Source organism: Catharus ustulatus, chromosome 1 (assembly GCF_009819885.2).
Source record: "Catharus ustulatus isolate bCatUst1 chromosome 1, bCatUst1.pri.v2, whole genome shotgun sequence".
In the NCBI taxonomy this organism is placed as follows: domain Eukaryota; kingdom Metazoa; phylum Chordata; class Aves; order Passeriformes; family Turdidae; genus Catharus; species Catharus ustulatus.
This window is the reverse complement of record NC_046221.1, coordinates 106,384,971-106,408,241: the sequence shown is the minus strand read 5'-3', so window position 1 is coordinate 106,408,241 and position 23,271 is coordinate 106,384,971. Positions and strand designations below refer to the sequence as shown.

Here is a 23,271-nt window from a genome sequence, read left to right as displayed (position 1 = left end):
AACAACACTCAGCTTTCCATGTAAGTTTGAGACAAAGTTCATAGCAAAGAACTCAACAGAGGTGAGCAAAAGCAGTCACTGAGCTCTCTCATAACTCACTCTTTCTGCTGCTGGTGCCTTCTTGAGAGGGATCTTCCACTTGTGAGGGGGAGATGCTGCTGCTGCTTCCTGATTTGTGCACTGATTCCTCCTGTGTGGCAAGAGGAAAAGAAACAGAGTTCCTCAGGGACTGGTTTAAGTCTCCTACTGCTTTTTAGCACACATAAACCATAAGCTATCAAATATATTTTGCACTGTTCAGTCTCTCAGTCCTAGAAGTCCTGAGAAAAACATTGACTCTGCACAGTACTGAGCAAACAGAATTTTCAGTGCTCAGATTTTTCAGAGAGTGAAATAAATGGTACATTACTTGAATTCTATGTATTTAACTACTGCATGAAAGAACAAGATCAGAAGAGAGGTGTAAAAATCACTGTAAACTGTTAATTTTCCTTGTTGTATTCAAAGACTTCTAGGTATTTGCAGCTACAGCAGATATATCAGCTTTATATCTCACACTAACAAGGAATTAGCACTTAGATTTCTCTGGTCGCCAAAGGAATGACAGTCACTCACACAAGTGACTGAGGTGAAAAGAAATTAAACTGAATTTGACTGCACTGTTCCCTAATTCCCAATCCTGGTGTGTTTTTCCTTTCTTCTGTATTTAAAAGAAATCTTATTCACTGTATCAGCATGCTTCTTCTCAACAGCCAAGAGCAACTCCTGCAAGATGAAGAAAAGTGAAATAAGCTTTGACTAAACAAACACCTCTCAGCTATCTAAAGTTTTATGTCACCTGAATTACATCCTTTGCTGTCACCTAAAGCCTGTCTTCAGCCATGCAATACCAGCAAAGAAACAAATCATCACAGAAGCCTCCCAAATGAAGAGTGCCGAAGGACTGAGCTTGAACGCTCTTTACCTCTAATGTGAATGCTTTCAACCAAAAAGAATTAACATCATTTAGGCTGTCTAGATTTACAGATCAAACAAGTGACCTGCCCTAAAATCCAGCAAGTGGCTGAGCTTCTCTCTCACAGATTTCCTTAGCTGAAAATCTGCACTGGTTGAAAGATTGCCTTCTTTGGTAACAGTAAGTCGGAAAGAAAAGCTGGCAGGATCACCTCACTGAGCACCACACATCACAGGACACAGACCTCTACAAATTCCCATCAGGTGATCTGTCCCTTAGGCTTAGCCCAAGGGTGGGTGTTGTATGTGAGGACACACAGCACAGTACTCTGCAAGGGGTCGCAAACCAGCTCACATGCCAAAACAGTATATTTATTCACTTTAGCATTTTAATTGTCACCCCACAAAACACTTGGGATGGGAAGCTTGTAAGGATGCTTGAGCAGCACATCAAACTGCATCAGCTGTTTTACTTGCAGAAACCAGTACAGTTCATCTACAGAGCTGGCTCAGACAGCTCTGCATATTGCTGCATGGGTGCCTTAAAAGACCAGTGGAGAACTTGCATGACAACTGGATGCACTGTTCTTTACAAGGTGTGCAAGTCTTCACAAGTCTAGAGTAAAACATTTAAATGTTGAGAAGAAGAGCCCTGTACAATGGGAACTGTTCAACTTTTTACTTTGTAGAGTCAGATTGTTCTGAGTGGAAGATAGAGTTTACCATTGCTGGAGAAGCTACTGAGCTAAGATCCTCTTCTGCTGTTCTAAAGTATGAACTGTTGGAGCCAGTGGCTAAGTATAAAAAATAGTAAGTATAAACCAACACAGGGAAAATGGAAGCCAGGAAGAAGTTAAATTGGACATAAAATCCTAGACATCAAGTACTCTGGGTTTGTAATTTCAAATTACTTCTGTGCACAGCCACGTGCACTGACAATGCTACTGCTGTCCTACAATTTCTCACAGAAGGCTTTTTTTTTTTTGAGAATGAAATCTTGTGTAGGAAGTCGTAATGAACCACTGCATAAATTCCTCCATATCTATACAGCAGCTGTTGACTATTATTGTAAACTATCTGACATTTTACGTTTGAGATTGGATGAATCCAACATCCAGGACTCTGCAGTTCTCTGGAGTGTCAAACAATTAGAAATTTAGTTACTGAGAAAGCTGCACTTTAAAGGCTTTACCTCAAATTATCTGAATATATTACAGACATGATTTTTGGCCAGATAGCTGCAGCTTCATTAGGGAGAGACAATTTTTTAATCTGTGTCAAAAGTGGCTATTAGATTGCAACTTCTCTTAGCCACACAAGGCAAAATGACTTTGTTCCTGTTCCACGCCCCTTGTCATATGTGATTTTAGTGGTGATGCAGAAAAAGCAAGGACAGGAAGAAAGAACAATTTGTACATTATTCAGCCTTGATGGATAATGGGCATAGGGCTGTATCAGACCTTGCCTTTCACCTCTGCCTGGCTACATTGTGTATTGGGACATAGCCTGCATTGCAACATCAATGAAAGAACAAAGGGGACACATGGGAGAGAAAATGCATCTGCATCACAGCTCATTTGGAGGTCCACAGCTCAGCAGTGCAGGTATTTCCAGCCTGTAATTTAGGACACAACATAGTCATAATTTCATTCCCAGTGAGTAACTCCAAATAGGTTAAGCCCAGTTCAAACTGCAGACAAAGAAGTGGCCAAGTCATTTACAAGCAATCAGAACAACACACACGCTCTTCTGTGTGTTACATACAAAGTAAAAGTCAGGAAAGAAATAAAACATTTGGACAGAGCAATCTTCACTCTCTTCAAATGTTCTATGTCCTTCAGCACCTTGAAAAACTTCACCCCAACTCCCTTCAGTTTATTTTCACTACTTTAGGACTCTTCCTGAGCCCCAACCAGTATTCTGCTGAGCATCTTTATCATCTCAGTTGCTTCACCAGCTATTTCTATTGACTCAAACTAGTATAGCATCTGTTCTCTGTGGCAGCTCGATGTGGTTGATTTATTTTCAATTTATCTTTTGCTGTATGTTCCAGAGCTTGTTCCATACCACTTTGCTTGCCTACACAGTATTCTCTAGTCAATAGTCACGTTTGGACATTTTATTTTTCCCTTTCCTTGTCCCTACAAGAATCATTTCACATTTCTCTCTACATAATTTTTTTTTATTAACTTCTGCTCATTTTCCTGTGTGAAATAGCATGATGCTTCAGGATACACAGAGGTACAAGGTTGTAAGATCCAGCTCTCACTGACAGATCTTAATATTCCTGCATCCTGACCAGCTTCATTCATATTAACAAACCACATATAGCCTCTATTGTAATTTTAAAGACTGATGAGTGATCTCAGAATGCAAATCTCTTCTGCTTTCAGAACAGATGCATCAAATTATGCACCCACACAAGTCACCCACAGGATAACCCCAAAGAGGGCCAACCTTTCACAGATCACAAAGTATGCAAAGAGATAAATTTCTCCCCACATATATTTCTTCCCAGCCTCCTATCTTTCAGCATAGATGCCTTTGTAACCACCCTGTCAGCAAACCCCTCCTTTCCCATTTACAAGAAAGAAAAAGAGTCAGGGAAGACTGCTTTCCCCAGGCTAAAATTATCCTCTGTGAATAAAGCCTGCCTGCATGTGCTTTCCAGACAGCTTAACTTTCAGAAAGGTCCAAACTCAATTAATAACACTACTGGTCCAGAAGACAAAGCTCATTCTTGAGGATGTAATTTTGGTACTTCCTGAGGATCATATATAATGCAGCTTTGAAGCTAAAAAGCTTTTTAAGGTTTTCTCCTTCTAATGCTTTTTAAAATCTTTAACTCTTCATTTAGAGTGGATGAATTCAAAACTATTTCTCCATCTGACTGGTATTTGCTTGTCCCTATCTGTGAAACATTTTTGGGGTGTTCATTCCCAATGTTACATAGCAAACTAATGCACTGACATCTGCACCAAACTGCAATCCTTCTGGCACAGCTGCTGCTCTTTATTTAACAGCTGTTATGGTGAGGCTAGCCCCACATCTGAGCCCTTTAGTGACAGCTACTTCATGAGTGCCAGAAGGGTGCCATGTATTTTCCTAAATTCCCAAAAGCATAATTGCTACAACCACACTGTGGACAGATACTGGGCATTTAGGAAAGTAAGTAAATACAGGTTTAAGGCCAAAATTACCATTTAATCTTTCAAAAGAGTATTCTTCTTTTTGGGGTCTGATCTAGTGTTTTTGAAGTTCTGTGGGCTGACAAAGCAGCCATGGAAAGTTCGGATTATAATTTGCACAGTCACTTCTCATCTGATCAGTTCACCAAACTAAGAAGTAAGACTCAGTTCTGACAAATTGAGAAGCAAGTTGTGTCCTGATTTTTTACCTCTGAATCTGAGCTGTCAAGTTCAGCCAACGTGGGAGCCTTAAGGAGTCTCTTGCGTTGCACTGTCACTTGTGTGGCCCCGTTCTGCTTTCCCTGTGCTGCTGGGACACCGTTCACTACAGAGGCATCCACTAATTTTCTTCCAGCCTCTGGCGTTGGTACATCTACCAAAAGAAAAAGAAAAATTAGTGTTTGCACCTGAAATGTATTTTGCCTTCTCAAATCCTGCTGTTAAGGCAATACCCACAAAAGGAAAAATATCATTGTGATAGTTATATCTGTGCAATTATTTTAATGATTCACTGCTCAGACAATTATAGGCAATGGCTTGCAGTACAGAAGCAGTATGAGAGAATGAAAGCAGTGCAAAAAGCAGCATTGCATAATGCTAAAATCCAACCTCAGACCAACACCAATCAGCTTTAAAAAAATTGCCTGTGTTAAACCCGAAAATATTCTTCCTTCAACGTATACTCTATAATTAACTATGTAACAAGGACCAGAAGAATGCACAACCATATCTGGGCAAGTGGGTTTCCAGTGAATCTGAAGACAACACCACATAGAAATTAGGAGGTTTAGCATGGAGTAAACCCAGTTTTTCCTGTGAGGACAGAATTGCACTTTATTCTGCAGGATACAGAGATGGAATGAAAATTAGGTAAATAATGAGTGTTCATCAAACACATGCACAACTCTAAGGCTTGCATGGCCATTTGTATTAAAAACATGTCTGTGAGGTCAGACCTTCATGGAACAGCAGAAACATGAGGCTTCAGCTCTATTTTCATCTACATGACTTTTACAAGGATGTAACCACTGAGTAAATTACTCAGGATTTCTGCCAGTGTGCAATGAAGAAGCATCTTGGATAATGTAAGCTTTGGATCTGCTGTGCTTAGCCTATCTTAGGTTTAGATATTAAGGTAATGACCTAGCCTTTGATATTTTAGGAGAGCTTACAGTTTGGTCTGATAAATCAGTTTTATCCCTGTAAAAGTACAAAGTACAGTATTCCAATCTGAACAAAATTATGTTGGCGGGACAAGGAAGAGAAGCTTTTAATCTCCCATTTGCATGTATGCCTAACTAGCTGGTCTTTCTACAAATGTGTTTTTCTACTCATGTAATTATAGGACTCCTTCTCCAGCCTTGTAATAACAAGGTACCTCTAGGTATTATAAGGCTAGGATAATGATGAGTAATTATTCCCATTTTTATACATGGTGAAAAGAGTCACAGAAGGTCAAGTGACTTGTACCTTAGGTTACTGGGAGGACCATGACAGAGAAATTATATCACCCAGATATTCACAGTGCCAACAATGCAAGCACTCACACATTTGGAGTTACTTACACAGTTGCCCTGGTATAAACAGACACAGCCACTCCTGCTACAACACCATTTACATGGATAAAGCCAGCCTTGCACCAGCTAAATCAATGCGAGACTACACAAAGCACAGCTGCACTAGTAGGTCTGTTTAACAACATTCTCACCACAGCACCTATTGAAATAAACTAAGAATAGGAGTAAGTTATATTATATAATATATTATATAACAGTAATTGTATAATATATTTTAAAGAATTATCCAGGTTATTGTTAAATGCTGGAAAATGACCTAAAAAGCATCTGCACCCCCCTCTAAAAATGAGAAGGGGTTCATTATAGTTGCTCTATAAATCATATCTTCAACTGGGAGTATAAGAAAAGGCAATTATTTGGGCTATTAAAGTCATGGTGACATTCCACGCCTATGAATCTGTGTACTACAGTGTTATTACTGCCTTCAGGTCCTTCCTACAAAGAGCTGCAATCAAAGACTCTCTAACCCTTAGTTCCTATCTTCAAAGGTTTTGCTAATGGGTGTCTTGACTACCACAATGGCTTATAGGTCATGGTTTTTTTCCTCCTAGATTTCTGTCAGTACAGCATGAGTGTCCCTCACATCAAATGCATTCCTGCTCTAACAGCAGCTAAATGCAATTCCGGAAAGGGACAGCAGCAAAACCAAACCCAAACGGCCTCACCTCCCTGCTGCCAATGACACTTCTTGAGACCTTATAACCAGCTGGCATGGAGTTGATTGAAGAAGTTCTGAGTTTTCCAAATGATCAAGAAAAGCCTTTGATTTGTCTGCACAGGGCAGTTCCTAAACAGACTTTCTAAGGAAGACCATCCCAGCACCACCCACACAACAGCCAAGGGGGTTCCCCTTCTCCCATAAACCTCCTGGGTGGGGACTCTCCTGCCTGATGGTAGGGAGGGTGAGGAATGGCCTGTTAGCACTGCTGGACTCACTGGGAGAGTAAATGCAAATGTAAAAACAGCACTGCTCTCCTGCCAAAAAAGTAACACAAACAATAGGCCTGGGGAAAGGAAAAGCGGGGACTCCACCAGACATCCCCTATGGCAGGTGATGGAATGTGTTTTCAGATCAAAAATTGTTTTCCAGTGGTTTTTGTTTGTTTGCTTGATTGCCTTTTTTTTTTTTTCCCTAGGAATTTAGGACAAATTTCTTTAGGTCTCAGAAATGGAAATCTCTGGTCCATTTTGAAAGTAATTTATGTAGCCAGTCACCATCTACGAAGCCAAAACCAGCTGTTATTTAAAGTCAGGCATATATGAGTTGTTCATATATGTTGCTGAGTTGCTCAGATGTTGATTCAAGTCTTCTTGAAATACCAAAGAAATTTTAGGTGAATCAAGAAGACAATCCAACATAGTAATTGTTTTCAATGTTTCTTCAGTAGGAAATGTCATTTATCACCATTCTTTTCTCTAGAGGAAAAAAATAAGGAGTTTTTACAACTTGCAAGCACTAAAGAAGAATAAGAATAACAATAATAAAAAATAATAAACTTAGAAAATCATCTATATAAACCATCTATAAAATCCATTTGTTCAATCAAGTTCAATTTATCATTCTTGCACTTACAGTACTGGACTCATGTGAGTAAATGGATTATCATAATTTAAGGAAAAGATTATGACATTTGAGTTTCAACAAACATTTCAAGAAAAAAAGCCTTGTTCCAAAATTAAAAACAGAATCTGTTAGCAGACATAGACCAAAAAATGATTCATTTGTTTAAGCTGTTTTAGAGATCTATTCAGACATCAGAAACATCAGCAGGTGACAAATAATTATACATTGTCATAAACAAGATAATATTATTTAGGAGAAACAAGTCAGAAGCAACAAATAGATTAAATCTTATAAATATGAACATGATGGAAGAAATCAATGGACAATTCTTTGAAACAAACCCTAGATTTCTTTTTTTTTTAATTGATAATAGTTTACAATCTATAGTGTTCATAGAACACTTAAATGTTTTGAAGATGGTTCCAATGATATTAAAAAAGGCTTGTGTGAGTAATACTCTGAGGTTAAGAATTTATTAGAGTCAGACACTTTGGGGGAGTGTTACTTCTCTGTGTTTTCAGGTAGCAAGTACAGTGAACAGTACCTGAAAATTGGATGAATGTGTTTGGTTTCTTTTGAGATTTTCTTTAAGCTGTCATTACAACAGGCAAATGAAAGAAGGCAAGGTCTTGATTTGATTACTTGATCATTGTGTTGGGCTTCCCTGACCAGCCTTAGGAAGGGGGAGACAAAGAACCCCATTGTAGGATAATATGAAATGTGCCTTTATTTACATGTGAGATTATGTCTCTTGTGAAACAAGGAATTAAGCAGACCACAAATTACATGCAAACCTCAGCAGTCATGTAACCAACCATATGCTGTCTGCTTCCTAACCAGTTCTCCTCAGCCAACAGTGATGTCAGAAACCTGAATTTTCTTTTATACAGGAAATGTACTCCTTGGGATTATAATTTTTTACACTGAGTTTAAAAGAAGGCTAAAATGGATTTGCAGAATTATTATCCTTTTGCTTTTTGCTGCCTACTATGTTGATAATATATTGGGAAATATTACATAATGAATAAAAGTAACAGAGATGTGCTTCTTTCAGTGGACTTCAGATACTGAATTCAAACCTGAGAACTAATAAATCAGTCTTCAGCTATGTTTGTATCTCATGTATCCTGTGTTACATAAACTAAAGAGCTTAAAAGACCTGGTGGAGTTCCTGCCTCCCACTGGTCTGGGACAGACATAATATAAAAATAATAATCCCCATAAAATTCACTGTTAAATGCTTCAGTTTCCTTTTCTCTCCCTGCACACCTCCCAGTTCCACCCCCTCCCCCAAAATGTAGAAACTGTTTTTGAAACAACAACTTCAAAGCAGCAATGCACACAGCTTTGAGGTAAGAACTGGAGTGTTAAGAGTGGGAATGACTGATCTTTTGAGCTGCATTCAGCACTGCATTGAAATGAAGCTGCTTTTCAGCTATTTTTCTATTAGAGTAAGTGGGTAGTGACTGCCCTGGTCCCCAGTTGTTATCTGTGCACCTCTCCGGTAACTCACAGGTGGCTACCACTTGCTCCTTCTATTCTACCAGAAGGAAAAAGCAGTGAAAAAGGAGACCCCAGGAGCCCCTCCTTTCCTCTTCAGGAGAACAGCAGGCAGATACGTGGAGCTGGGCACTATGACACACCAACTACACTGGCTTGGTGCCAGCGAAAGTCTTCTCAGGATTCTGCATTCTCCCCATCACAGGCAGCATGAATAATATAAACCTGCACCCATCCTTTAGCACTCAGCAGGAAACACTCCTGTTTTTCAGCTGGTTTGTGGGGTTTCTGTGACAGCAATTCCATCAAGCAGAGCGCAATGAAAGCAGTGAAAAAGCAAGTGTGGGCAAACAGTGATGAAAGCACAGTACAGCCTCTCTGCCTCTAAAATAATGAAAAAAGTAAAAGCACGCAAAGCAACAGCATCCAAAATTACTGCTTATCTGCTTACTATCAATATCCCAACCCATCTAATTCATTTGTACTGCTCATCTGGTGTCTCACATCTACCTAACTGGAATGTTTTAATCATCCCAAATTTACTTCCAAGGACACTTTATCAGATCACTCAGTCACGCCATATGATGCTACTTGCTAAGAACCACATGACTTGAAAAAACAAAACCAATCACATTTGGGAGATGCATAAAGAAATCAGGAAGAGTTCTTCAGTGGTCAGTCAAAAACAGCAAATCCAAGTACAGTACAGATTTTTAAAGCCATTTCTTCAAAATAAAAATATTATGGTTATGAATTAATGGATTACAAAATACAGTTTGGATTTAAACAAATGTGGATGTCTCAGAATTCTTAGAAATGAAAGGCAAAAGAAGAAGCAGACAGACACATGTAGAAAGACAGATCTGAACGTTTCCCTTTAGCTGGTCACTGGCATATTCAGTTTTGTCTTCTTAAAACTAGAACTTTTGGCACATCTGAAAATAGCAATACTTTTTGAAAACTTAAGTTTGCCTGTTTATGCTGTTATCTGAGGCCCTGGGGACCCTGCAGCTTTCAGTGGAGTAAAATATAATGCATTGTACATATGTAATCTGAATCCCAGCAGACAGCTGTAGTAGCTGCACCATACACCACGAGTGTAAAGTTTCACAAAAAGGCTTGAGCTGCATTAACAGCTTGTCACCACCTCTGACAGCAGAGCCTGTTCCTTCCTCCTTTCCACCCGTGCTCATCAGCTGCCCTCCTCAGCCAGCTCTCCGATCATCTGATCAGATAGTAGGCAGGTTTCAATCACTAAAAGAGCAGAACAACCTAGTAAAAATATATTAAAAGTATTTGTTGTTGGGTTACAGGACTCTAACATGGTCCTCTTGTCAATAAATGAGCAGGACTGACACAGAGAAGGGGAAGAATCACATGCTTAGAAAGGGGCCTTGTGAGAAGAGGGAGCAGAGGGTGTCCCTCCTCCCCTCTCAACAGTGGCAAGCTGTTTGCTTGGCTCAGTCAGAACAGGGAGCCACATTCACAGATATGTCACTTGTGAACTGTGTTCCCATATGACATAAATGCTGCATTTTTCAGGTTATAGTACTCAAAAAACTTCTATATAGTCTTCCTAGTTAACTATATGCCAGCATTTCAGTCAGATGATGCCTTTCCGCAGGGAAAATAACCAGATGAGGCTAAAGGATGCATGGAAAAACTGAGGATATGAACTCTGCTAAAGTCCTAGATGAGATGTTTCTTGTAACTCAAAGGAAGGAGAGAAGGTGGTAAAAAGGGCATGGCTTATTTTGAGATTTTTTTGGAAGTCACCCAGGGGAAATTTGGTAAGAGCTAGCCATCTCTTCCACTACCAAACCTTTGAGGCTGATGTTGAATACTTCCAACATCAGTGATGGAAATTTTGGGCCTGATCATCCTGGAAAGTTAGTTTATAATGAAGGAATGAATTATTTTCTGGCTACTAGGCTGACATTACTGTATCCAAAGGGCAACAGGTTCGTACAGTTGCAGTATGTCCCATGAGTATGGCTCACCAGAGGGAACCTGAAAATTTATATTAGATAGTTGATGATTGATGAATGATGATTTTGGATCCTCTGTACTAGCTATTACCAGCAAATCTTACTTTGCTAACAAGTGAAGAAGGAAGGTTTAGCCTTTTTGTTAGTGAATGTCTTTGATTTCATAGCTCACAAAGCTTTCACTGTAAAGACAACTGTAGAACTGACAGTTTCTTTCTAGATCAATATACATAGGTATATTTCATTTAATCTAGAAAGGTAGATGAGTTCAAAGCTAGTTTTAGGATCCTGGTGAGAAATGAAGTACTGCGAAAGATGGCCTAGTCAAAAAGTGAGTGCAAAGACACAGAAGTCAGATTTATAAATAAATAAATCAGACTTGAAGGTGATGCTGCATTCTGCAATCCTTTTAAGAGTCTAGAATAGCTCTGGACCACCTTCTTTTGTTTATTTATTTAAGCAGAATTGCAGCACTCTGGTGAATGCACTCTGTATTTCAGGTGAAATGCAGATGTCTCCAGTACCTAGGCATCCTTTTATGGCAAGGGAAATGTAAGTATTAATAACTAATTTATCTAATTTTTTTTTTCACTGACCATATCTTGGAAGAATCCCTTCAAGTTTCTTTCTTAGATGGGAATTCAACAAACAGATGGAACAAATTTCACAATAAGCACAACAACCACGTCAGGTGGTGCAGCACATTTTACCTGACAAGTCAAAACTGTAAGACATGCTAAGTGGCCGCATTGCTGTAAAAAAAGAAACAAACACAACAGAAAAAAAAAAGATTCAGCTCTTAGAAAAGCAGAGAGATAACGAAAACAAAAAATTAATTCCACTTGAGACATTTTGGACTCTTGCTTAAATCCAAAATGTGTCAGACATACTACTGCTTTACTGTAGCAAAGCTCAAAGTCTGAAAACTACAGTAGCATTAACAGGACTTGCAAACAGAGCAATTATATTACTAGCAAATTAGTATTTTTGGAATTCAATAAATCAAATATGAAAACAAGAGACAAATATCTAAAAAATTTAATATTTTAAAATAAAAGCACCATGAAAGAGAAACAGGAAAAAGGGAAAAAGAGAGAGAGAGAGAGAGAAAGAGCTGGAAAAAAACTGAAAGCACAAAGCCACATTTCACACAAGCTTCAGTGACCTGAAATAAAGATATTTCTAATTTTTTAAGCATAATCTCCAATGATTATAATTAAACTAATAAATAGAGACACCCAAGCTAAGCTTGAGAAGTAGTTTCCTTGAAGATGATGGAAAAAAAAGCCAAACAAAATCTGATTTGTACTGATTCCTGGTCTTTTTAAAAACCTTAGGTGCACTTAGACTTTAAAATGCATCTGTAATATTATTCTCTTCTTCCTGGGCCTCTCATGATTTTATTGTTAGATAAGAAAGTGGCCAGATGTTCTTCATGTCTGGAAAGACCTATCTATATTTCCAAGTAAACAATGTATTCAGGGAGCAAACTCTCAAAATATTCTTCAACTGAAAATTTCAGTGCACTAATCCAGATAAGCAGGCCAAGCCCAGTGACAAGAATGCGCAAAAATGCATTAAAATTGAAATCAGCTTATGTGTCTTACTTGACAGGTGATCAATCTGCAAGCTGGTAGAAAGGGCCTGTCAGACACACATACCACTGCCCTAAAAGATGTTTATAAAAAGGTTGTACTGGGACAAGTTTTGCTCATGAGAATAATTTAAAGTGGTGCATGCAGTAGGTGGCTGACTTACAGCTAAATTTGGGAGTCAGGGAATTTTTTCTGTATTCATTAACTAGAAATTATCCATAGATAATAGCTACAGAAACAGTATCAAAATTTCTGTCCAAACTTAGTACAAAGGCACATAATTCTTAAAGCAGAAAGTGTTAAAGGGTTTTTATCACCCTGATGCTGAGACATTGATAAAACCTGCATGTGAAACAAAGTTTTCTCCAAGTCCCATCAGCTCCACTTGCTTGAGTCACAAATCCATGCTTTTAATTAAAAGGACATGTGCCTCAAGGCTGCATTTGTCTCCATGGCTTACCTGATGATTTTGTTGTGTTGTGTAGACAGAGAGACAAAGCCTGTGGCTGCTGGGAACACATGCCATAGGTACAGTCTTATCACAGAGGAGGAGCTACAAGAGTACAGCCCCCCCTCACCCCAACAGCCAGGTGTAGTTGTGCTCTTGACTGCACAAACTGAGCAAAAAGGAGTAGCTCTGGGACATGTGAAACACACCTCATGCTCCTGAATACTGTAATGTGGTGGGTTTTTTTCTCCTTTTTAATAGCAACAAATAGTTCTGTCCAGATGGTGCAAGTGTCCCACATGGTGTTTCTACTTAGATTTGTAATCCTTAAACCTCATTACCTTACACTAAATTACGTTCCGTGGTCATTTAAACTGTATGGCAGATCTATGTGCGCCATACTGAATGCCACTAACATTACTCTGTTCCCAAACTGCACAAGGACATTCATTTTTAAAAGGAACTTTAGGTGTAACAATCATTCTAACTGTGAGAAAGAATGAAACCTCATACATCACCATAAGGAAAATGATCTTAAAGGCCTTTGGTCTTTTTAGTTCTTCATGCCAGCAGCTCATATATACTTGGAAAAAAGCTTGCATGTATCCACTTTTACACTTCCATTAAAGTGACACTTAATCCAGTCAATTCACTGGACTTAAAAGGAATTACCCCAGTTCTAAAACACAAAAATTTAATGCTTTAACAAAAAGGGAAGAATTAGTGAAAGGCAGGTATCTCTCATTGGAGGCAATGCCTCGAAATCAGTCAAGAAGTCCTGAATAATAGTGGTTCAAAATTTAACATCAGTTCTAGAAAGTGTTTACTAACTGGGTTTAGTGCCATTTATATCAGTTGGAAACTGTAAAGATTTATTAATCAGGTTTGCTGCTTCTGAGACAACATGGTAGTTCCCAGACAGGGAACATTTAAAACACTGAAACTGAATGTTTGAAAGAAAAGTAAGGAGTCATTCCATATTTCTACAAGCTTCCTACATTTGGAAAAAAGTCTAGGCCTGTGAGAAATGTTAATTGATACAGCAAACACAAACAGAATCCAAACCAGAAACTGGAAGGTCCAAAAAAACAGTATCTGAAGCGTCGATCTTTTACAATTGCACCCAAGCATTCCCCAAACTCCATCAAGCACTTCAAAACAATGCAACAAAGCAAGACTGATGAAATTGTTTTTCTCCAGAGACAATGGGTTGTCACAATCCACTTGAATCTGGAACAATGCCTTTGGGCACATGTGCAAGTACAAATATCTTTCAAGAAGCAGTGACAGAGAGTACATATGTGGATTTTTGACAGTTTTCAGCCATAGGATTCTATATTTGCTCTTTAAAAATTCAGCTACTTAAATTTTTCTGATACAGATAAATACACTACTCTTAAAGCAATCTAGGTCTCTATGTAGGACTGTATTTGTCATGCTTTTGCCATTAGAACCACTGAACTAATGCAAATTAGTGACTGCTGCATTGCATAGTATTTGCATCATTTCATAGTGATTTGCTGAAAATACACTGCAGAAATGAAATGCTTTGCAGTGTGAGCCTGGATTATTTTCCCATAAAAAGACCTACAAATACATTTTCCATAATTCAGAAAAGGAAGCAAGGATTTGGATTCAAAATAAATGCAACAGATTAGTAAACAAAATAAAAGCCAATTTTCAATTAAAATAAAGAAGTTGATGATGCTAATAACAGGAAACAAAGAGAATAAATTAATCAAAAATCAACATGTAAAGAATACTTGCAGATAGTCAAGGTATACTGCATTAGAGACAAGTAATACCTGTTCCGCTCTTAGCAAACCTAACAAAAATTGTCATGTGCAACAAGCAATAAAATACCATTTCATTTATCTAATGCACTAAAAACTTGAATGGAATCAAAATGAACAATTCCGTATTTTAAAATATAATTAAACATAAAGATTGCACAGCCCTAGAAAAGCCTGTAGGTTATTTCTTTTTCTGAAGGAGCAATTTTATCTTCGGTGACATCTGCACAGATGTAGCTAAAATTGCTGCTTCTTATGTGGGAAGTTACTGCAGGTAAAAACTGGCCACATGCTTACCCAGCCTGCTGCGCCTTATCTCATCAGGGGAGACTGGACGTAACTTCCTCTCTGCCTTGATCTCCTCCAGGATCCTTTCATGGAGGCTGCGGGGCCGTGGTGGGGTTGGTTTCAATTTCCTTGCAGAGGCCTTGGGATACAGAGACAATCATATCTACATTAAAAAGTGTGTCCTTGAAAGTGGATTTCACACATTTTTCGAGAAAAATGTGTAATGCTGTGATATGATTTTACATACACTCAATTTCAAACCTCAACATAAATTGAAAGAGGGTTTTATGCAGCATGGTTTCCTAGAGATAAAGGGATGCCGGCAATAACAGCTGTTAATTGGTATGTGCATCATATTACATGCTGTTCTTTTAAGGGATCCTGTTCTATGTATAGAAGAGAATATTTTTGAAAGCCCTGGCAGAAAATATTATGTCCACATATTTGCTGGAACCAAACATGCTTTTAAAAGCCACTATTTTGTTAGGAATGAAGCCCACTGGATTACATACAGGATTTAATGGAGGTCGTGATCGGATGAAATCCAGGATTATTTCATGGGCACTCTTTTTTAATCGAGGAGGGATGTCACCGTTGACCTGGAAAGGAGAAAGTGAAATATGTATTGCTGTGTTTCACATTTGTATTCATGCAGATGAGATCAACTGAAAACTCACAACCCTGGCAGAGCTGCAGTGTTCTGACACCTGCACCAGACATTAAGCCCCACCAATCCTGAGTGGAGCAGCAATCCATATGCAGAGCACAGGCAAGCAAAAAAGGTACTTAGCAGCTTTTCAGCTTTGCTGAAGGTTGCAAAATAACTCCAACTGCAGCAGCTTTAAGCAGTAATATTTAGGATTTTGAAGTAATGAAATCAAACGCCAAGGCTGCAATTGTGTCTATGGGAGAAGTATATCTCCTCGTTGTAAATCACATATTTCTGTAAAAGAGGGGTTGGGTGACAGTTGTTTGCTTTTTTTGTTTGGTTTTCTCTGAAGACACAGACTTTTAGATGTAAGACCATATACAAGACATCACAAGGAAGAGTCATCAATTCACTATACGCACAGGATTTAAAGAAGGCTCTGGAAGTTTTCATATCATATGAAGAATGTATAAATTGCAAGCTGGGAATAAGTGTATGGATTTGCTTAAAAAACACCCACTTGTCAGGTTCAGTCTTCACAGAGCACAGTGCCCAAGTATGCTGTCAGGGATAAGAGATCATCCTATGTCATATATACCCTTCTGCTACCTCCTCTTATTCATAGTAGCTGGCTATCAGCCCAGCGCGCCCATTTGACAGAAATTTCCATGACACTGTATTGCTTAGACCAAGGATTCCATATTTCAGACTTCATTTTTCTTTTGTAAGGGTCAGTTGCCTCATTTTTTAAAATTTTTTTTGGATGCTATTAATACAAACTCTATAACCAGAAAACCTATGTAAAGACACGTCTGGTTTGCCATATAACATGCCCTTTTGCTAACCAGAAGAACTGCTGCCATCACAAAAAGGGGTTCAAATGCCCATAAGGTCACCTGAATATGACCCTTAACTGGACTTCGCCAATGCCATGCAGCTTCCATACAAGCTCTGCTCACCTTAGGCATGCCCTCCGTCCAGGCTGAGGCTAAGTGCAGCCTCCTGGAGAAGATTCATCCCTTTCCCTCTAAGAAATTAGATGCAGAGTCTCTCCTGGGGAGCATGTAACTGCTTTTCCGAGGACTCTTTCTGGAGATATCCTACCCCAGACATGGTTCAAACTCTATTTGTTCCACCCTCCTTGGTTTCCTAAGATTGAATTTCATGTTGCCTGGCAAAGAATACCAAGCTGCTAAACTCTGCAACATGCATCATCTTCTTAAAAATAGTGCAGAAAAATTAAAATGGAAAAGGTTTATACTAAACCATGATTTGACATTTCCTGATGAGGAGAATACTATTTTAAGGGGTGTGATTGATTTCTTCTGTTCAAAGACGGAGAAGTTTTTTGAGGCCAGCACACCCTGGAAGATTGTTAATGAAATAAGAAGTCTCTCTTCCCTGAGCTACTGTTCATCAGATGTCAAAGTTGATAGCTGAAGCTGAGAATTATTACCATCAGAACTGCCGTTTTGTAAACTGATAATCTCTGCTTGAGCCTTGGGGAACTACCCTCTGCATGACAATAGTCAATAAATAATACATGGCTCTGAGCTTTTCACCTCAGGGCACTCTGGGCCCTGACTTAATGCCACCAGAGTATAATTAGTATCAGTATTACCATCTGATTGGTAAAAGAGAAATGTAGGATTTGCTTAAGTGATTTTCCACAGGATGCATGGAAGCTGGTGGCAAGGCAAGTGGATGTTTTGCAGCCAACAAGCCAAGAGCAGGAGCATCAGGGGCAGAACCAACCTTCTCCTACTTGGTGCCCAAACAAGATACTGACATGAAAGATACTGAAGGGAAACTCTTATCCTCTCTGTTTAGACTAGATTTATTTATTTACTCAAACTCTCTCTGTAGTGAGCAACTTCAAATGCACCTTTTGCTTTTTATTAATTAAAATTCATGGCTCCTGATTAAAGTCTCAATCAGAGACATTGCACAGATGTAGTAGCCATGATACACAGACTGCAGGGGAAAAAACCACCAAGGAACAAGTTTAACTTTTTTCTTTTTCTCTCCGCATAGCAGACTGGCCCCAACTACAAACCAGTACTTGAATAAATGCCTCAAAACACTGTAAAACTACCCTAAGTCCTCGTGTGTGTAAAACAGCTTTTGTACAGTAATATGCATTAAAACTGGCTGTGTGAAGAAAGCTTAACAAATTATTATAAAAATAATTGCCTCCTAATATTATAAAAATCAAACATAAATGTACAGATCTAAACATCTGATGCACAGAAAAAATAATATGTCATCATCTACCAACAACCTGCTACAATCACATTTTAATATATAAATATGGATTTGCAATTAAAAAAATAATGGCAAATAGTACTTAGTTACCTTTGGCTGAAGCCCAAAGCTTAAAAATGGTGATCCCAAACAAGAGGTACGTTGCTGATAACTTTCACAAAAAATAACACCATCTATCATTGACACTCAATTATCTTAGCCATTTATTTGTCCCTCTATAAAAGCTGTCAGCAGTAAGTAGGAGAGTGCTATCTTTAAATAATAGTCAACAGGAAACTATTGTTTTGTACTATCTAGAAATCTTCATTTAAAAGACCCTGGGCATAGACACTGAAACAGACAGAGGAGACACACTACATCATTTCCAGAACAGTTCATTATAAAGTTCAGTGGTGAATTAAATTAAGTACATATCTATTTACCATCTCACATTATGCAGACAGTAGTAAAGCGTTTTAGTTAACACAGTTGTTACTCAGTAGTTTGAGACCCCACAGCAAGCTGCAGCAGCAAAGTCCAAGAATGAAGTGCTCTGGTATTCCCCATCATGGGGCACTGTACTCACACTGTTGTTCCTGTACAGCTATTGCAGAAACAAGTTTGTGATAGCACATGGTAACCACAGTACTCACACACAGTCCCTCCTCTGAATACCCCTAAAGCATGATTAGGAACTGTAAAGCTCCCTGCTCTACCTAGGATGACTCCTACACTTCTGTAGAAACACGTGATGAAGGTAAATTTAAAAGCACAGTTCCCCTGCTGAAAGCAACTCACCACAATCAAGTCAGAATTGTGTGTAAGGGACTCTACAATGTTCAGCTAGATAAAGTGGTCAAAGTCCTTTGCACAGCAAAACTCACATTCTCTATGTCTTGATTGAAGCATATGAAATCATGCTTATGAAAATATTGTCTGTGCACAGCTGTTACTGCAATTAATAAGACGCTAAATACTGCAAAGAAGTAAATTTTAAAAAGCCAATCCCAAAACCAAAAAAAATCATTCCACAGGATTGTCAGTTTAGACATTGAAATTAATGGATATATTTTATAATAATGGCTTCAACCTGTTTAAATTCCCCTTCTGCACCATGGCCAAGCCAACACCAGTGCATGACAGGTACTTGTGAAGAGCTCAAATATGACAACAAGAGTGCTTTTACCAACAAAGAGTGTAACTGTTTTTTAACATAGTGCTGAGTTTGGATAGGGCATAAAAGTACCTGACAGGCAGGTATTGAGTAGGTAACACAAGAGATATCAATTACTATTCAATAAGCACTGCTCAAGAAATACAGTGAATGGAGATGGGCAGAAAGCAGAGCTAATTGTGAAGCACTCTGAAACTAAAAACTGCAGCTCAACACATACAAATAATAAAGAAAAATTAAGTCTGCAAGAGTAATTTAATTCTTAAATTTCTCCATTTCCAGGTGTTGACTCTACCAACAACCACAGCTTTTAGCTTTTATGGGAGTGGGTGCTCCATAGGTGAGGAAAGCTATTAAATCTCTCTAAGGCAGATACTTAAAGTTTATAAAATTCCAGAATGAAAGCTATCTTGCTCCCACAACAACTGCAACAATGAGGATTCTTGCCTCAGGATAGAAAGATGACAGATCAGAAATTATTTTCAGATGTACTGAAATAGAAATGCCAACGTCACTGAAATGAAGGAAACCAGTTATTTACCAAAAGCCCAGAATCTGACATTTTACATATTCAAAACATTTTGAATATTTGCCCTATAACAATGGGTGAGAACAGGATGCTCCAGTTACTGCTGTCTGTTAGCACAACAGTCTGAAACACTAAAATATGGCCTAACAGGAACATCTGTTCCTTCCTTAACTTCTACTCTGAACAGTGAGTAGTCTGCAACAGACCAAGCTACTTTTTTAAACACAGCACCACATTAATAAAAAGAACAGTAAAGATTTCATGTTGCATTTCATTTACTTACAAAAATGACTTATCACTTTGAAAATTTACTTAGCCTCTTGGTATCATTAGTAGGATATGTGTCCTCACAAGCCACCTAGCCTAAAATTACTACCCATAAATTTAAAGCAAAAATTCCTTCTAATACAAATTTTGCTAAACATACATTTTGAATGATAGAAAAACATAATCCAGTTTTCCTAGACTGCCATAAAATTCAGATCTGGGATCCTTGTTCATTTTTCCTCTTCTCAAGAACCACAAGGGTTTCCACTAATGGGAATCCATACAATCAGCTTCAGCCTGTGACAGCCAGTTAGAAGATGCTATATCGATGCTATATCTATGCAATCTAACTAAACTTCTGTGTAAATTCTTCAGGTTCCACAGGTTCCATATCAAGCTGCACTCTTATTGTAGAACATGCTTTGCACAATCTTCAAGCAGACCCTGCAGCAGAATCTAAGTTACTCAGTTTAAGGTAAGAAAGAAGTGATTTTTCTAACACAGTGTCATTAGCAGATGTCAGATTAAGCCAGCAATTGCATCACAGACAGCCCTACAGGTACTGTACCTGCAGCTGATTGCAATCATATTTACTCCCAGAGTTCACTTTGGACAACCTATCTAGAAGACAAGATAGCAGGCCAAAAATAGATGCTTCCAGGGATTTTGTACAGAGCCAGAGTCTCGATAAGCAGAGCAGCAGCTGTGCCCCAAGACGTACCACATAATGAAGGAAATCTCTTCTGAAGAGGCAGGAGCTTGCTTAGCAGCAGATGAAATAGAAGCTAGTCTGACAAAAGCAAAATTAGATGAGCCAGGGGTTCCCATTCAAACAATTCCCATTCTGATTGCCTACAGTAATTGAGGTCCTGAGGGGACTGGTCCGCTTTTGCAGAGGGTACAAGGAACACTTAGCACAGTTCTCTGAATTGTTAGGGAAAAGAGAGATAACATCATTACTCGAGTATGTATTTTACTCTATTGTTTTAATATTTAAGCAACATCTGCAGTAGAAAATAAATACAATCAGATAATCAAAATCCAGATCTTGATTAGGAAAGTATTTTCAGCTCAAACATAAAAAGCATTTATACTACACTCCTTCTGCCTCTCTCATCTGTCTCCCTCACTCCCCATCCTCTCATGTGAATTTTTTTTTGGTGGAATCACAGCTCTTTCACTATATGAAAATTTGTTAGGAAAGTAAATACATCTGAATACTGAATATTCTAAGACAATGCTTCCATTGTAACTAATGACCAAGGTGAAGATAAGCAAGTGTAAGGTATAAATATTGATATTGACCAAATACGTGCCTCTGACAAAGGCATTTACAATGTCCTACTAGGGATAAGACACCCTTTAGATCAGTTGCTAGATGATCAGGAAGAATATCTTACTGTTGGAAAAAATACAATCCAAAAGGATAGAAAGAACAGGGAGACACCAGTAAATATCAAGTGGGTTTTGATAAAAAGAGTGCTTCAAGTTAATTTTACAAGCACCTTTATGAGGATCTAGGGGGAGGAGACCCATGAACATTCTTCAGCTTGCTGTGGCATATTGTCTTGACTTGAAAGCAACAAGAGAATATGCTGAAAATATCTGAGCTCAACTTCTACAAATGGAATTTAATTTTTTTTTACATAGATTGTTCCTTGAAAATTCATATCAGATCATGGTAATGTAAGTTTTCAAACACTGTGATACAGGCAGATTTCAACCACTTAGGTTTTCCTCTCCCATCACAGTATCATTCATGATAGCACTTTACATTCTGGAACTCCAAAAACTATGCTGCAGCTCAAGATACATGTACTCTCCAATAAGAAAAGTCTGAATCTCTCAGTGGAAAGCATGACAGGACTTTTGAGATGACTCTTAAAGTTATCACAAACTCAACACAAGTGATTTGTACAAGCTTATGATAGGTAGGTATGCCTTTCAGAATTTTAAATACTTGCAACATGGAAAACAAAGTATACTAGGTGTGTTGGTTTCATGTTCTCTCCCTTAATGCACTGCACAAATTTATGATGCCATATAAACCCCATGAACATTAGTATCTATATGAAATAATAATTTCAAGATTCTCAGAAGAAAAAAAAAAGACAAAAAGAAGATAAAAGAAAGAAAATAACATTTCAGATTTGACAAACTCCAGTAATCCTCTTGACTTACCATGACCTTCCTTAAGGTATAGCGTTTGGATCTAATATCATCCATCAGCATCTCATAGGGTGTGAGCTGATATTCTATGGGGAGTGGGTTGTACTGACGCTCTTGAACTTTCTTAAGTTTAACACCATTCCGTAAATCTCTCATCACCTGCACCCAGAAACGGGCCTGAGGACATAAGAGACAGAAATTTTATTTCACCCCTTACCCTTGAATGCCACCTCACAGTAAACCAAAGTTTTCTTCCAGGACATCACCAAATTTTTACAGCTGTACTATTTTATTTTTAGCACACCAACCAAATCCCATTTTATTTTATATAAGCTTATTCATAACACCCACGAACATAACAAAACTTTGTTGCAACTCAGCAGGACTGTTGGGTCTCATCTCCAGTATGGAAAGAGGATCTGAAATTCTCATATCTTACATCTAAATTCCCATTTCAAGTATACTGCAAGCACATAATCAAAATGTTTAGACTTATAGCTAATACTATGTGAATTAAAACAGTGTTTGAATCTGAAACTTTGCTACCCAGGACTCTCCTGTAAAATTTCTCCAAAAGTTGTTCCTCAAATAGAAATCTTTGAATGGACTCCAAGTCCTAAGGTCTTGCAATAGAAACACTCAATTTCTTTTGCTCTGTCTGTAAGAGCATCACACACTTACACCTCCCTCTCATTTTCTGTGAAGCAGCATGGCTGGAGAGAAGAAAGAACAGGTGGTGGAGAGAAGATCAGGAAATTAAAGTATTTTTAAAGAACCTAGTAATATTTCTCTATTAACTGGCAAGAACAGTACCTAGAAAAGAAATTAAGTTACTTCCTGCTTAAGAGTTTCCCTGCAGCCTTTTTCTTTCATCACTGGAAAAATTCAGCTGGTGGCTCTGTTTACTGCCTGACTGCCCCTCTGAAGGGCAGTCAGCATGGTACCTGTCCAAATGCTCAGTCTTTAAACTACAAAAGCTGCAAAAACTGCAAGAGGAAAAATATATGGCTTGGATACTTGCTTTCTTTCATCTGTCTGCAAAGCAAAGTTGAGACTTCATTTAGTTCTAACTTGCAGTTGGTTACTACTAATTCACATAGTAAAAAAAACCAGAGACTGATTTGAACACAGTATCACAGAATGGTTTGGGTAGAAAACACCTTAAAACTCATCTAGTTCCAAGCTCCCTGCACTGGGCAGGGACAGCTTTCACTAGACTAGGTTGCTGAAACCTGTTCTGGTGCCTCACCACTCTCATTGTAAAGAATTTTTCCTAATATCCAATCTAAATCTCAGTTTAAAGCCATTCTATTTTGTCCTGTCACTAAATGTCCTTATAAGAAG

General features: G+C 38.3%; 1 protein-coding gene across 4 annotated transcripts in view; it reads right to left on the bottom strand.

Moving 5' to 3' along the window:
* SPIRE1 (spire type actin nucleation factor 1) overlaps positions 1–23,271 on the bottom strand; it is a 129,585-nt gene that overhangs the window by 14,507 nt on the left and 91,807 nt on the right. For 2 of the 4 annotated variants that reach the window (XM_042779108.1, XM_042779107.1), the window contains exons 6-11: positions 21,940–22,104; positions 15,408–15,494; positions 14,905–15,034; positions 11,482–11,523; positions 4,352–4,515; positions 100–190 (exon numbers count right to left, since the gene is read on the bottom strand). In XM_042779108.1, coding sequence (XP_042635042.1) covers positions 100–190; positions 4,352–4,515; positions 11,482–11,523; positions 14,905–15,034; positions 15,408–15,494; positions 21,940–22,104 — 679 coding nt within the window. The remainder of the gene's footprint in view (positions 1–99; positions 191–4,351; positions 4,516–11,481; positions 11,524–14,904; positions 15,035–15,407; positions 15,495–21,939; positions 22,105–23,271) is intronic. The other 2 variants (XM_042779109.1, XM_033052138.2) reach the window with 1 other exon arrangement.